The sequence below is a fragment of the Schistocerca americana genome, chromosome X (assembly GCF_021461395.2).
Source record: "Schistocerca americana isolate TAMUIC-IGC-003095 chromosome X, iqSchAmer2.1, whole genome shotgun sequence".
In the NCBI taxonomy this organism is placed as follows: Eukaryota; Metazoa; Arthropoda; class Insecta; order Orthoptera; family Acrididae; genus Schistocerca; species Schistocerca americana.
The window spans coordinates 842,123,858-842,140,309 of record NC_060130.1 but is presented as its reverse complement, the minus strand read 5'-3'; the positions used below and the strand labels follow the sequence as shown (position 1 = coordinate 842,140,309).

At 39.6% G+C, this 16,452-nt stretch overlaps 1 protein-coding gene across 1 annotated transcript in view; it reads left to right on the top strand.

Annotated features, from left to right (window-relative positions):
* LOC124555442 (facilitated trehalose transporter Tret1-like) overlaps positions 1-16,452 on the top strand; it is a 190,624-nt gene that overhangs the window by 156,528 nt on the left and 17,644 nt on the right. The window contains exon 7 of the mRNA XM_047129352.1: positions 3,824-4,027. Coding sequence (XP_046985308.1) covers positions 3,824-4,027 — 204 coding nt within the window. The remainder of the gene's footprint in view (positions 1-3,823; positions 4,028-16,452) is intronic.

Sequence of the window (16,452 nt, the reverse complement as noted above, 5' to 3'; positions counted from 1 at the left end):
CCAAGTCACAAGTCTTGTGTTTTATTGACACAAACACTGAATTTGTGATAAATATATCAGTTTGGCACAGCTATGAAACATTCAACACCAAATACCATTTACCAAGAGTTGTGAGCGAACCAAGTCAATGATCAGTTTGCTAGCCAAATGAGTGGCTCCGCTCATCTCTCCAACAGAAAGTAACTGGTTGTACTCTCCAAGACAACAAGGAAGTAAAGTTCATTCAGAGGAACCATTAGTAACTTTGCTATCCCACAGGGCTCCACCCTTTGGTCTCTCTTCTTCCTGATGTACATCAATGACCTACACAAAAAGTTATCATCCACAATTCCTGTCTAATTTGCTTATGATGCAAACCTGCTTTCCAGAATGCCTCAATTGAGAGAACTGACATAACTGAGAGCAGTGAAAGACTCGTGTACTGCCTGTATAACAATAAATTACTGATAAACAAGAGCAAAACAGTGCTCATTATCCTTAGCCCCTCATGAAACAATGGAATTCATACAAAGCCCATATCTTATCATAATGAAGTAATTGAGTACATAAATAAAATAAAGTTTCTTGAACTATGGATAGACACCTCTGTATAGTAGAATATGCACAGAGATAAGCTACTTAAAAGAATGTGCAGCTTTAGGTATGCACTAAGAGTAATACATCAAAGTTGTGACCTAGTTACCTGTGGATCAGTTTATTTTGCTCTAGTACATTCACTGAGTGGTGTAGCGCAGTGATTAGCATGCTGGGCTTGCAATGGAGAGGATGACAGTTCAAACCCACATCCAGCCACCCTGTTTTAGGTTTTCTGTTATTTCGCTAAATCACTTAAGGCGAATGGTGGGACAGTTCCTTTGAATGGGCACGGCCACTTTCCTTCTCTGTCCTTACCTAATTTGACTTTGTTCTCTGTCTCTAATGGCCGTGATGTTGAGGGGATGTTAAATACTAATCTCCTCCTCCTCCTCCTCCTCCTCCTCCTCCTCCTCTTCTATTGCATTCAATTATATCATATGGTACTGCTTTCTGGGGCTCAAACAATGCTAGACCCATAACTTGAAAATGAATTTGTGGCTGAAACAGAAAGTGGTTACCAAAAATAACAAGGCTACTGGTGCTGTTATTTGGTTCCAAGTAAAGTAACTGCCATCACCAGATGACCAATACGCACAACACTGATTGCTGTATACTGGGACACAGCTATATTGTTAATGAATGCTCTTTGCACCACTGATGTCAGGTCAAAAGATTGAGTAATTTTGACAGCGTCACCAAGACAATGTTCCAAACCAAATGGTAAGCTACTTGGTTCTGAGAGTGGTTTCCAGTTCTGAATTGCTTTGTGCAAGTAGCTTCCTGAAGAAAGCAACAATGTACTTTCACAAATACACTGGCTGGAAATAAAAGTGAAGTATCTAGAAGACATGGTCAGATGTCAGTGTAACTTGCCTGTATCTTCGTGTGTTACCTCTCATGCAACAGTATCGTGGTGTCATTCTTCAACCAGAGTGGTGGAATGGCATGTGTCAGCATGATGTTGATATACTCGAACACCCACCAAGACCGCAGATCCATTCGTGATAGAACATGTGTGGGACAAGCTTTGACATAACCCCATCCCAGTGACAGTATACAGGATATCAAAGACCAGTAACAACAATTGTGAGCCATATTGCCTCAGGAAAGGATACACTAGCTTTAAGGTGCCCTTCCCAACAGAATCAATGCATGCTTCCAGTCCAGACAGGGTGCAATATCATACTGATAAGTGGGGCTCAAATTAATAAGTTCTTTTTTAATTTGACTTGATTGTGTAATCATTGAAATAACATCTCATGCCCTCTGAGCCTGAGAAGTTTCATTTCATTTCTTCCTCTGCTTCTGAATGCCTCACTTTTTTGCCAGGCAGTGTAAAATTATGATCTTACTTGCCTGACAGTACAGCAGAGAGCAACTGAGGTAAATCTCATTAGTCTCATTATAAGGTGCAAGAGGAGCAGAAGGAGTTGTTTTTTATATATTCTGCTGCCTCGAGTATTGCAGCAGGTATATTTGCAGTGTAGTTGATGTTTCAGCTGCTATGGTGGCATCTCTGACTGCCACTCTATCTGCTGATCACTGGGCTGCTGCTGGTGACTTTGTTGCTGCTGCTGATGCATTAACTTTTGTTTTTGCCATAACTTCCTGAACTCTCTACCCATTTTGCTTTCATAATTCCACTGAATTTTACCATTCTGAAACTAATTGCATGAAACTTCAGGAGGGTAGCCTTACTACCACATTAGTATTGCTTACAATACCCATGTATTAAAGTCATAATCACGTGTTCTGCAGGTAGAACACCAAGTTCGTGACAAATATATCTGTTTAAAGTAGTCATGAGCCAGTCAAAATCAAGTACCATTTGCCCACTTAAGCCAATTCTATGAGCAGTTTGTGAGCCAAATCACAATATATAACAGAAACCAAAATCACTGAATGCCAGAGGATAGCCATCCAAATAGGAACTACAGGAATATGAAAAACATACATGTGGTCATTACAATTAGACTGTTAATAGTGTGGGATTGAAAATTTCATATTAACAGGAAACTGCCTACTGATCACAGTGTCAATAACTTTATTGGGCTGGGTAGATCAGAAATTTAGCTCAATGTATTTCTGGAAGCCTCTCTGAGTGTGTTGGAGCAATGTTTTGAGCACCAGCATGCTAACACCATCAATGGCATCCACTATAAGGTAGTTATTTGGCAAACATACAATACTAACCACTGCACCACCTCACTCAGCTTTTTCCCAGGGTAGAGGAAAGTGTTGAATACTGTTGAGTATTTAGGAGAGAGGCACAAGCTTGACTTCAGTTCTGGGGTATGGGAATCAGATGTGTGGTAAGATAATTGAACATCAGTTTAGAGACAGAGCAGTCATCTACTACTGTCGCTAGAAGATTGGATTACTGTTAGCATGAAATTCTAGGTCAGAAAAAATTAGTCTGTTAATATTACTGAGGGTTAGGATATTTTAACTGAGGACATATGGTCTTGTACATTGCTAAAGAAACACCTGGGTTCAACCAAGTCATATATTTTGGAACAGGGACCAATCTTTCAACAAGTTCCAGCAAAACAAACAGAATTACAACAAGCCCTAGATACAGAGAACGAGCAGTCATGCCAGGAAAGAGATCTAGCATTCCATCAGTATGTCTCACTGAAATATCATGTAAGACCTGTCAGTAGATCTAACAAGCATACATGTGTAGCACTCCACAGAGAAATAAGTAAATCGTATATACTAGTTACATAGAAGAATGTTTGTGTGCATGTGTCACAGAGAATTAACATGATTGCTTTTACTGTGAGAATTTCTGCTACTGAAGACTTCATTGCACACAACTGTTTATCTATAAATTAGATTACTACCTACATGTCTTGTTCAGAAGCTACTCTCTTCCTAGTTTGTATGCTTTCTCTGTCTAGTGGTGGTTATTATCCTATTAAAAACCGCACTCCCCACTCCCTGCCCTTCTGTTTGTGTTGTGCTTCCACATCTCTTCAAGTTCAGTTTCATGAGACCACTTCCTTCATTTTTCCCATCTTTCCAGATTGTTGTCACACTCCCTGTCCAGAAGATGAAAACTCTAGCTCTTAAACTCAAATTTAGTGGCTGTTTGTTAATTTATTTTGATATTACTTTTTCTCTAACATGAGAAGTGCTGTTTGAAACATAGTTATTTGTTGTTGCAATTACAGTGTAATGTTAAAAGTAGTTACTGCAGACACTGAACTCAAATTACATCAGCAAAATACCATTTATGTTGCAGAAAACAAGCCACAAGAAACAACTAGCAGCTATGGTCAGATCACAGGATATGAGAGCACTAACAGCTCCAAATTTCTTTCAGGGATTGAAAGTATTTCTGAAACCCACAGCATATAAGCCAATAGCAATTATGTCAGTGCTTTTCATCTTTCAGCAGTTTTCTGGAATTTACATGACTTTATTTTATGCAATAAATTTTTTTGAGGTAAGGCATTTTACATTTTTGTGGACAATACACAACATTTATATGATAGCCTTAAGTCTAAAAATATTGTAGTATTATCAAAAAGATATTAATTACTCAATTACCTTTAAAGTGCAGCAGAGATAGATTTTGACATAAGAGGTAATGCCAAATGGGCAAAAGAAGGAATACTAAATGAACATATGATAGTGAAGTTCAATTTTTTCACATATTCGTTTTTTATTTTGCTTTGTGAACTACAGATCCTTTTGCCTGTCTAGTGGTGGCTGACTTCACTTCTCTGTATTTACTGTTTTGATAAACTAAGGGTCTTCAACTTTATCATTTACTGCATGTTATGTATCCAATACCGAATTATTTCCTTCTTTGTTGCTTTCTTTTTAAAAAAAGTGGAGTGCCTTGTACAAGTCACATGACCTGCCATTGTAGCTAAAGTCTCTAAGGTATAGTAACCATAATGTTTACTGCAACATTCACATACAAATCACAGAGTGTCGAGTTCATATGCCAGTGGTGAAGGAAATTCAATATCCAAAATGGGCTAGCAATGAAGGCTAAGAGCACCATTGTCACAGTTTCAATCATAACTGTGATACAGTCATCTTTCTAGGGTTAGAATCTCTTACTGATTCTTTTTCCCCATCTTCACAAATGACATTTAGGTTCTGAAAAACTCCATTTCCACAAGACATAATGTATTCCTTTTTTCTATTCTTTACCCCTACATCTTTTGACATTTATGTGTTATCCTCAGTGTCTCTCATTTTAGTAAACATTTATTCATTATTATTAATAATTATTAATGTGTTCATATGAAACATGGTTGCATAATAGTTCGAAAATAAGGAACTTCGACAACATGGTATATGTACAAAATCTGAAATACCTATATGCTCATGATTAACAAGGATAAGTATGTTGTATCAGCAAATGTATGAAGTCCAGGATTCTGTGATCACAGGTTCCATTGGTGTCAGAATGGATATTAAAGAAGCAATCCCCAAAATATTATACTAAAAGTGAAATGAAGATTCCTCAACAAGGATGACATTAATCAATGTAATGAATAATGAAGTCATTGTTAGACATCTATCAGACTATGAATGTAGATAATACATTCATCTTATTTTTAAATTCTCTAGTACTGCATTTTGAAACATTTACACCTTTACCCAAAGTAAATGGTAGTAAGAGGACTGCAAGCAACTGGATCCCTAAGGAAATTAGAGCTCCATACCAGAAAAAAAGAATATTGAATGCACATTAAAGCAAGTTATATTGAGAAACAATATCTGAAGAGATAAAAGAGTGTATAATTATAACAATATCTATACTGCAACAAAGAAAGTAAGAACTATGGGGACCTCATTGGAAAGGAAATAGATGAGTACATCGTCCTGACACATAACAATAAGAAAATTGTTAGCCAAACAGGAAAACCTTCAATCATTCCTTTACTAGAATAGCTGGAGAAAAGGACAGTCCTACAAACACTACATGTTTATTACCAACATAAGAAATGGCAAAACGATATTTAAAAAAGTGAGAGGCAAGTAATGACATGTAAACCTCCATCAATTCAGTAAGTGAACATTTTGGTATTATCTAATAGTAATGTACATTTTAATTCACAAATCGTAATTTAATGTGGAAGTCATACATGTTATGTATCTACATTTACATATGTACTCCACAAACCATAGTAGAGTGCATGTCAGAGAGTATCCTGTACCCTGTATCACTACTAGTCTCAGTCCTGTTCCACTCACAGATAGAGTGAGGGAAAAATGACTATCTATGTGACTCCATATGAGCCCCAATTTGACATATATTATCTCTGTGATCCTTACAAAAAACGCAGAATACCATGTCACCAATTTTTTTAAACCTAGTGCTGGTCTGGAGCAGGTGACAGAGGATTTAGGATCACTTTGCAAAGATTTCACTAAGGAAGACACCATGGTTATAGTGGGTGGGGCAGGTAACAGTATTGACAGAGATCCTGGGTACAGTATAGAGTGTGACCTGGCAAACATTGCATCAGCATTGAAGCATACTAGTGTTGAGTTTGTATCTGTTCTTGGGCACCATGACCGACCTTATTTGAACTCTTCTGTCAAGAGAGTTAATTTGGAGCTGGAACGGCTGCTTATGTCAGGTGCAGGGTCACAAAGTGGTGTGGTTCCTGTTGATTCTCTCAATAGGTGGGATTATACTAGACATGGCCTTCACCTCAACAGGAAGGGGAAGGGTAAATTGGCTGGGAAAATAGCAGGAAAGTTAAAGGGGGGAGGCACTGTCATGAGTGGTAAAATACCAGTGGTTACAGGGTTCAGAAAAGACCCTTTTTCAGGGTAGGGAGGACAGAAAGAAACCAAATTTTAAGAGAGGTTAGAACTGAGACAAACCTTCAGTTTGAGGAAGAAACCAAAAAACATAATTCTAGCTTATTACATCAGCATAAGCAGCTATTGGTTAAGAATTTTCAACGGGCAGCAGATATTTTAACTCTACCCAATTTTAACTCAGTCAATGTGAAATGTCAGCTATCTTTATTGCATCAAAATATTCAAGGACTGAGAAATAAAATTAATGAATTAACTATCTGCATAGATGAATTAGAGCCTTCAAACCCATCATGTGTTGTCCACTGGTATAGAACTTGTAACTGTTACGGGGTTTATGTTAGCATCTCACTTTTGTAGATCAGAAATGGAGAAAGGAGGAGTTGCCACATTCATCAGGAACTGTCACAAATTTAAGAACATAGGCATTCACAAATTTTGCCTAGAACAGCATATGGAAGCATGTGCAACAGAAGTAGAATTTCACAAAAAATCCTTCATAATATTAAGTGTATATCGAGCACCTGCAAATAACTTTAATCTGTTCGTAAGCCACCTTGAAGCTGTACTGGTCCATTTAACAACCAAAAACAAAGAAATAGTGGTTGCTGGTGACTTCAATGTAGATTTCCTTAAAGACTCTCCCAATAAGAACTTATCTGAGTTAGTAACACTATCATTCAACTTAATTCCCACTGTAAAGTTCCCCACTAGGGTAGCCAATTGCTCACAAACAGCCATTGGTAATATCTTTAAAGAAAAGTCCAATGAACAAAATTATATTACAAAACCAATAGTCAATGGCCTCTCAGACCATGACGTGCAGTTCCTTCTGTTAAATGTTAATACTGAACAGGATATAAAATCTGTTAAACCTGAGCTCAACAAGATAATCAATAAACCAAAAATTGATTATTTTAGGACACTCCTCAGAGACATTCACTGGACTGATGTTTACACTGCTCATGGCATGAATGAAAAATATAACACTTTTGCTAATAAAGTGCTTACCTTATTTGAACACTGTTTTCTCTCAATTCTTACCAAGGTTAGAGCAAAGTCTACAAAGAAGCCATGGATTACTCAAGGAATAGGGGTATCTTGTAAAACAAAAAGAAAACTGTATATGTCAATCCAAAACAGTTCCAATGCTGATGCTATAGCACATTACAAGAAATACTGCAAAATATTAAAGACTGTATTACGGACATCAAAGCAAAAATATTACAAGGAAAAGATAGTCATATCAGATAACAAAATAAAGACAATATGGGATACAGTGAAGGAGGAGACCAGTAGAACCAGACATGAAGAGGAACAAATGGCATTAAGAGTAAATGATACATTGGTGACAGATGTGTATAGTGTTGCAGAACTTTTTAACAAACATTTTATAACTGTTACTGAAAAGATGGGATTGTCAGGTTCGGTAGATGCTGCTATGGAATACCTCAGACCAGACATTTCAAGTAACTTCCATAATATGAATTTGACCCTCACTACCCCAGCAGAAATAATGTCCATCATAAAATCTTTAAAATCAAAAACATCTAGTGGGTATGATGAAATATCAACAAAGTTAATTAAAGAAAGTGATTCTGAGCTAAGTAACATGTCAAGCTATCTGTGTAACCAGTTGTTTATCAGTGGAATATTTCATGAATGGTTGAAATATGCTGAAGTTAAGCCACTGTTTCTACATCTACATCTACATTTATACTCCGCAAGCCACCCAACGGTGTGTGGTGGAGGGCACTTCATGTGCCACTGTCATTACCTCCCATTCCTGTTCCAGTCGCGTATGGTTCACGGGAAGAACGACTGCCGGAAAGCCTCCGTGCACGCTCGAATCTCTCTGATTTTACATTCATGATCTCCCTGGGAGGTATAAGTAGGGGGAAGCAATATATTTGATACCTCATCCAGAAATGCACCCTCTCGAAACCTGGACAGCAAGCTACACCGTGATGCAGAGTGCCTTTCTTGCAGAGTCTGCCACTTGAGTTTGCTAAACATCTCCATAACGCTATCATGCTTACCAAATAACCCCGAGACGAAACGCACTGCTCTTCTTTGTATCTTCTCTATCTCCTCTGACAACCTGACCTGGTACGGATCCCACACTGATGAGCAATACTCAAGTATAGGTCAAACAAGTGTTTTGTAAGCCACCTCCTTTGTTGGTGGACTACATTTTCTAAGGACTCTCCCAATGAATCTCAATCTGGTACCCGCCTTACCAACAATTAATTTTATAAGATCATTTCACTTCAAATCATTCTGTACGCATACTCCCAGATATTTTACAGAAGTAACTGCTACCAGTGTTTGTTCCGCTATCATGTAATCATACAATAGGGGATCCTTCTTTCTATGTATTCGCAATACATTACATTTGTCTATGTTAAGGGTCAGTTGCCACTCCCTGCACCAAGTGCCTATCCGCTGCAGATCTTCCTGCATTTCGCTGCAATTTTCTAATGCTGCAACTTCTCTGTATACTACAGCATCATCCGCAAAAAGCCGCATGGAACTTCCGACACTATCTACTTGGTCATTTATATATATTGTGAAAAGCAATGGTCCCATAACACTCCCCTGTGGCACACCAGAGGTTACCTTAACGTCTGTAGACGTCTCTCCATTGAGAACAACATGCTGTGTTCTGTTTGCTAAAAACTCTTCAACCCAGCCACACAGCTGGACTGATATTCTGTAGGCTCTTACTTTGTTTATCAGGCGACAGTGCGAAACTGTATCGAACGCCTTCCGGAAGTCAAGGAAAATAGCATCTACCTGGGAGCCTGTATCTAATATTTTCTGGGTGTCATGAACAAATAAAGCAAGTTGGGTCTCACACGATCGCTGTTTCCGGAATCTATGTTGATTCCTACAGAGTAGATTCTGGGTTTCCAGAAACAACATGATACGCGAGCAAAAAACATGTTCTAAAATTCTACAACAGATCGACATCAGAGATATAGGTCTATAGTTTTGCGCTTCTGCTCGACGACCCTTCTTGAAAATTCGGACTACCTGTGCTCTTTTCCAATCATTTGGAACCTTCCGTTCCTCTAGAGACTTGCAGTACATGGCTGTTAGAAGGGGGGCAAGCTCTTTCGCGTACTCTGTGTAGAATTGAATGGGTATCCCGTCAGGTCCAGTGGACTTTCCTCTGTTGAGTAATTCCAGTTGCTTTTCTATTCCTTGGACACCTATTTCGATGTCAGCCATTTTTTCGTTTGTGCAAGGATTTAGAGAAGGAACTGCAGTGCGGTCTTCCTCTGTGAAACAGCTTTGGAAAAAGGTGTTTAGTATTTCAGCTTTACGCGTGTCATCCTCTGTTTCAATGCCATCATCATCCCGGAGTGTCTGGATATGCTGTTTCGAGCCACTTACTGATTTAACGTAAGACCAGAACTTCCTAGGATTTTCTGTCAAGTCGGAACATAGAATTTTACTTTTGAATTCACTGAATGCTTCACGTATAGCCTTCCTTACGCTAACTTTGACAACGTTTAGCTTCTGTTTGTCTGAGAGGTTTTGGCTGCGTTTAAACTTGCAGTGAAGCTCTCTTTGCTTTCGCAGTAGTTTCCTTACTTTGTTGTTGAACCACAATGGGTTTTTCCCATCCCTCACAGTTTTACTCGGCACGTATCTGTCTAAAACGCATTTTACGATTGCCTTGAACTTTTTCCATAAACACTCAACATTGTCAGTGTCGGAACAGAAATTTTCGGTTTGATCTGTTAGGTAGTCTGAAATCTGCCTTCTATTACTCTTGCTAAACAGATAAACCTTCCTCCCTTTTTTTATATTCCTATTTACTTCCATATTCAGGATGCTGCAACGGCCTTATGATCAATGATTCCCTGTTCTGCGCTTACAAAGTCAAAAAGTTCGGGACTGTTTGTTATCAGTAGGTCCAAGATGTTATCTCCACGAGTCAGTTCTCTGTTTAATTGCTCGAGGTAATTTTCGGATAATGCACTCAGTATAATGTCACTCGATGCTTTGTCCCTACCACCCATCCTAAACATCTGAGTGTCCCAGTCTATATCTGGTAAATTGAAATCTCCACCTAAGACTATAACATGCTGAGAAAATTTATGTGAAATGTATTCCAGATTATCTCTTAGTTGTTCTGCCACTAATGTTGCTGAGTCGGGGGGTCAGTAAAAGGAGCCAATTATTAACCTAGATTGGTTGTTGAGTGTAACCTCCACCCATAATAATTCACAGGAACTATCCACTTCTATTTCACTACAGGATAAACTACTACTAACAGCGGCAAACACGCCACCACCGGTTGCATGCAATCTATCCTTTCTAAACACCATCTGTGCCTCTGTAAAAATTTCAGCAGAGTTTATCTCTGGCTTAAGCCAGCTTTCCGTACCTATAACGATTTCAGCTTCGGTGCTTTCTATCAGCGCTTGAAGTTCCGATACTTTACCGATGCAGCTTCGACAGTTTACAATTACAATACCGATTGCTGCTTGGTCCCCGCATGTCCTGACTTTGCCCCGCACCCTTTGAAGCTGTTGCCCTTTCTGTACTTGCCCGAGGCCATCTAACCTAAAAAACCGCCCAGTCCACGCCACACAACCCCTGCTACCCGTGTAGCCACCTGCTGTGTGTAGTGGACTCCTGACCTATCCAGCGGAACCCGAAACCCCACCACCCTATGGCGCAAGTCGAGTAATCTGCAGCCCACACGGTCACAGAACCGTCTCAGCCTCTGATTCAGACCCTCCACTCGGCTCTGTACCAAAGGTCCGCAGTCAGTCCTGTCGACGATGCTGCAGATGGTGAGCTCTGCTATCATCCCGCTAGCAAGACTGGCAGTCTTCAGCAAATCAGATAGCCGCTGGAAACCAGAGAGGATTTCCTCCAATCCATAGTGACACTCATCATTGGTGCCGACATGAGCAACCACCTGCAGATGGGTGCACCCTGTACCCTTCATGGCATCCGGAAGGACCCTTTCCACATCAGGAATGACTCCCCCCCCGGTATGCACATGGAGTGCACATCGGTTTTCTTCCCCTCTCTTGCTGCCATATCCCTGAGGGGCCCCATTACGCGCCTGACGTTGGAGCTCCCAACTACCAGTAAGCCCACCCTCTGTGACCGCCCGGATCTTGCAGACTGGGGGGCAACCTCTGGAACAGGACAAGCAGCCACATCCGGCCGAAGATCAGTATCAGCCGGAGACAGAGCCTGAAACCGGTTCGTCAGACAAACTGGAGAGGCCTTCCGTTCAGCCCTCCGGAATGTCTTTTGCCCCCTGCCACACCTTGAGACGACCTCCCACTCTACCACGGGTGAGGGGTCAGCCTCAATGTGAGCAGTATCCCGGGCAGCCACAGCCGTAGTCCGATCGGGGGATGCGTGGGACGAGCTTGCCGTCCCCGACAAACCCCCATCCGGACCCCCACAGTGCAATGCGGGCTGAGTTGGCATCCCTTCGCTCCCAGGATCAGGCAGTGTTGGCTTCGGTCACGCAGCTTGAAGCTGTTGCCAATGGTCATCATTGCAACAGCTTCAAGCTGCGTGACCGAAGCCAACACTGCCTGAAGCTGGGAGCGAAGGGATGCCAACTCAGCCCGCATCCGAACACAGCAGTCACAGTCCCTATCCATGCTAAAAACTGTTGTGCGAAGAACATCTTAACTAATCTACAGAGCACAAACAATTTGACACAAAATTTAAATGGTTATTAAAATACAAGGTTGCCTAGTAAATGCAGTAATGCTGCTACTTCCGCACTGCTGACACACTGCTCGGCAGGAGAAGGAGACTACGCGATTTTACACTATTCAGGTACTAAAGCGCAATGCTAGAACTCTCAAATACTATAATACGCCCAAAATTTATGAATTAAACAATGCAAGTACCCAAAAACATGCAAAGAAATTAAGAATTAAACTACATAACAAATAAGTAAGCTAGGAGTATACGACTTGCTGCTGGCAGCTGCTTACCCAACGGCAGCAGGGAGATAAAGAAATAGCATCAAATTTCCGTCCAATTTCACTGTTGCCAGCATCCTCAAAAATTTTAGAAAAAGTAATGTACAATCAGCTCTATAACCATCTTATCTCGAATAATATACTGTCAAAGTCACAGTTCGAATTTCTAAAGGGTTCTGATATTGAGAAGGCTATCTACACTTACAGTGAAAATGTGCTTAATTCATTAGACAAAAAATTGCATGCTACTGGTATATTTTGTGATCTGTCAAAGGCATTTGACTGTGTAAATCACAATATCATTTTAAATAAATTATAATATTATAGTGTAATAGGAAATGCTGCAAAATGGTTCAAATCTTACGTCTCTGGCAGGAAACAAAGGGTGTTATTAGGAAAGAGACCTGTATCAAGCTATCAGGCATCATCCAACTGGGAACTAATTACATGTGGGGCCCCACAAGAGTCCATTTTAGGGCCCTTACTTTTTCTTGTGTATATCAATGACATTACCAGATGCCAAGTTAATTTTGTTTGCCAATGATACAAACATTGCAATAAATAGCAAATCAAGTGTGGTCTTAGAAAGATCAGCTAATAAAATATTTGTCACTAAACTTTGAAAAAACACACTACATGCAGTTCAGAACTTGTAAGGGGTGTCCCACGAGTATATGCCTAACATACGATGACAAGCAGATACAAGAAGTGGACAGTGTTAAATTCTTGGGATTACAGCTTGATAATAAATTCATCTGGGAGGAGCACACAACAGAACTGCTAAAGTGTCTTAACAGATCTCTATTTGCAATGCGAATTGTGTCAGACATAGGGGATATAAAAATGAAAAAGCTGGCATACTATGCTTACTTTCATTCCATAATGTCATATGGGATTATTTTTGGGGGTAATTCATCAAGCCAAGCTAAAGTTTTCCGGGCACAAAAACGTGCAGTAAGAGTTATATGTGGTGTGAACTCAAGAACATCCTGCAGAAGCCTGTTTAGGGAACTAGGGATACTAACTACTGCTTCCCAATATATTTATTCCTTAATGAAATTTGTCATTAAAAATATATCACTTTTTCAAACTAACAGCACAATTCATGGAATCATTACTAGAAATAAGAATAATCTTCACAAGGATTTAAAGTCACTTAGTCTTGTACAAAAAGGTGTGCATTATTCAGGAACACACATTTTCAATAACTTGCCGGCAGCTATAAAAAGCTTAACAACCAATGAAATTCAGTATAAGAGAAGTCTAAAGGATTTATTGGTAGCCAACTCCTTCTACTCCATTGATGAATTTTTCAGTAAAACCAACTGATTTGTATATATAAGTACAATATAACTTCTGCACAATTTCAGTGCAGTGTTCATTGTAAATATGTGTGTGTGTGTGTTTGTGTGTGTGTGTGCGTGTAAGTACAATCTAACTTCCACACCATTTTAGTGCAGTAATGTGTTCATTGTAAGTAAGTATTATAGTAGTTGTATTACACATTTATTACCTTGTTTGTTGTTGTTGTTGTGGTCTTCAGTCCTGAGACTGGTTTGATGCAGCTCTCCATGCTACTCTATCCTGTGCAAGCTTCTTCATCTCCCAGTACCTACTGCAACCTACATCCTTCTGAATCTGCTTAGTGTATTCATCTCTTGGTCTCCCTCTACGATTTTTACCCTCAACGCTGCCCTCCAATGCTAAATTTGTGATCCCTTGATGCCTCGAAACATGTCCTACCAACTGATCCCTTCTTCTAGTCAAGTTGTGCCACAAACTTCTCTTCTCCCCAATCCTATTCAATACCTCCTCATTAGTTACATGATCTACCCACCTTATCTTCAGCATTCTTCTGTAGCACCACATTTCAAAAGCTTCTATACTCTTCTTGTCCAAACTGGTTATCGTCCATGTTTCACTTCCATACATGGCTACACTCCATACAAATACTTTCAGAAACGACTTCCTGACACTTAAATCTATACTCGATGTTAACAAATTTCTCTTCTTCAGAAACGCTTTCCTTGCCATTGCCAGTCTACATTTTATATCCTCTCTACTTCGACCATCATCAATTATTTTACTCCCCAAATAGCAAAACTCCTTTACTACTTTAAGTGTCTCATTTCCTAATCTAATCCCCTCAGCATCACTCGATTTAATTTGACTACATTCCATTATCCTCGTTTTGCTTTTGTTGATGTTCATCTTATACCCTCCTTTCAAGACACTGTCCATTCCGTTCAACTGCTCTTCCAAGTCCTTTGCTGTCTCTGACAGAATTACAATGTCATCGGCGAACCTCGAAGTTTTTACTTCTTCTCCATGAATTTTAATACCTACTCCGAATTTTTCTTTTGTTTCCTTTACTGCTTGCTCAAATATACAGATTGAATAACATCGGCGAGAGGCTACAACCCTGTCTCACTCCTTTCCCAACCACTGCTCCCCTTTCATGCCCCTCGACTCTTATAACTGCCACCTGGTTTCTGTACAAATTGTAAATAGCCTTTCGCTCCCTGTATTTTACCCCTGCCACCTTCAGAATTTGAAAGAGAGTATTCCAGTTAACATTGTCAAAAGCTTTCTCTAAGTCTACAAATGCTAGAAACGTAGGTTTGCCTTTTCTTAATCTTTCTTCTAAGATAAGTTGTAAGGTTAGTATTGCCTCACGTGTTCCAACATTTCTACGGAATCCAAACTGATCTTCCCCGAGGTCCGCTTCTACCAGTTTTTGCATTCGTCTGTAAAGAATTCGCGTTAGTATTTTGCAGCTGTGACTTATTAAACTGATAGTTCGGTAATTTTCACATCTGTCAACACCTGCTTTCTTTGGGATTGGAATTATTATATTCTTCTTGAAGTCTGTGGGTATTTTGCCTGTCTCATACATCTTGCTCGCCAGATTGTAGAGTTTTGTCATGACTGGCTCTCCCAAGGCCATCAGTAGTTCTAATGGAATGTTGTCTACTCCCGGGGCCTTGTTTCGACTCAGGTCTTTCAGTGCTCTGTCAAACTCTTCACGCAGTATCTTATCTCCCATTTCATCTTCATCTACATCCTCTTCCATTTCCATAATATTGTCCTCAAGTACATCGCCCTTGTATAAACCCTCTATATACTCCTTCCACCTTTCTGCCTTCCCTTCTTTGCTTAGAACTGGGTTGCCATCTGAGCTCTTGATATTCATACAAGTGGTTCTCTTCTCTCCAAAGGTCTCTTTAATTTTCCTGTAGGCAGTATCTATCTTACCCCTAGTGAGACAAGCCTCTACATCCTTACATTTTTCCTCTAGCCATCCCTGCTTAGCCATTTTGCACTTCCTGTCGATCTCATTTTTGAGATGTTTGTATTCCTTTTTGCCTGCTTCATTTACTGCATTTTTATATTTTCTCCCTTCATCAATTAAATTCAATATTTCTTCTGTTACCCAAGGATTTCTATTAGCTCTCGTCTTTTTACCTACTTGATCCTCTGCTGCCTTCACTACTTCATCCCTCAGAGCTACCCATTCTTCTTCTACTGTATTTCTTTCCCCCATTCCTGTCAATTGTTCCCTTATGCTCTCCCTGAAACTCTGTACAACCTCTGGTTCTTTCAGTTTATCCAGCTCTCATCTCCTTAAATTCCCGCCTTTTTGCAGTTTCTTCAGTTTCAATCTGCAGTTCATAACCAATAGATTGTGGTCAGAATCCACATCTGCCCCAGGAAATGTCTTACAATTTAAAACCTGGTTCCTAAATCTCTGTCTTACCATTATGTAATCTATCTGATACCTTTTAGTATCTCCAGGATTCTTCCAGGTATACAACCTTCTTTCATGATTCTTGAACCAAGTGTTAGCTATGATTAAGTTATGCTCTGTGCAAAATTCTACAAGGCGGCTTCCTCTTTCATTTCTTCCCCCCAATCCATATTCACCTACATAAATGTCAGTAACAACAAGAAGTTTATTACCTTATAAATAAATAAAAAACTTTTTTATTTTAAATTCAGTGCATTAGTATTTGTAAAGTGACTCTTCCATATAGTGTTCATTAAAAAATGATGATCATTCCACATGGGACCTGTGGAATGGAACATTAGCTTATTTGTTTTAGTT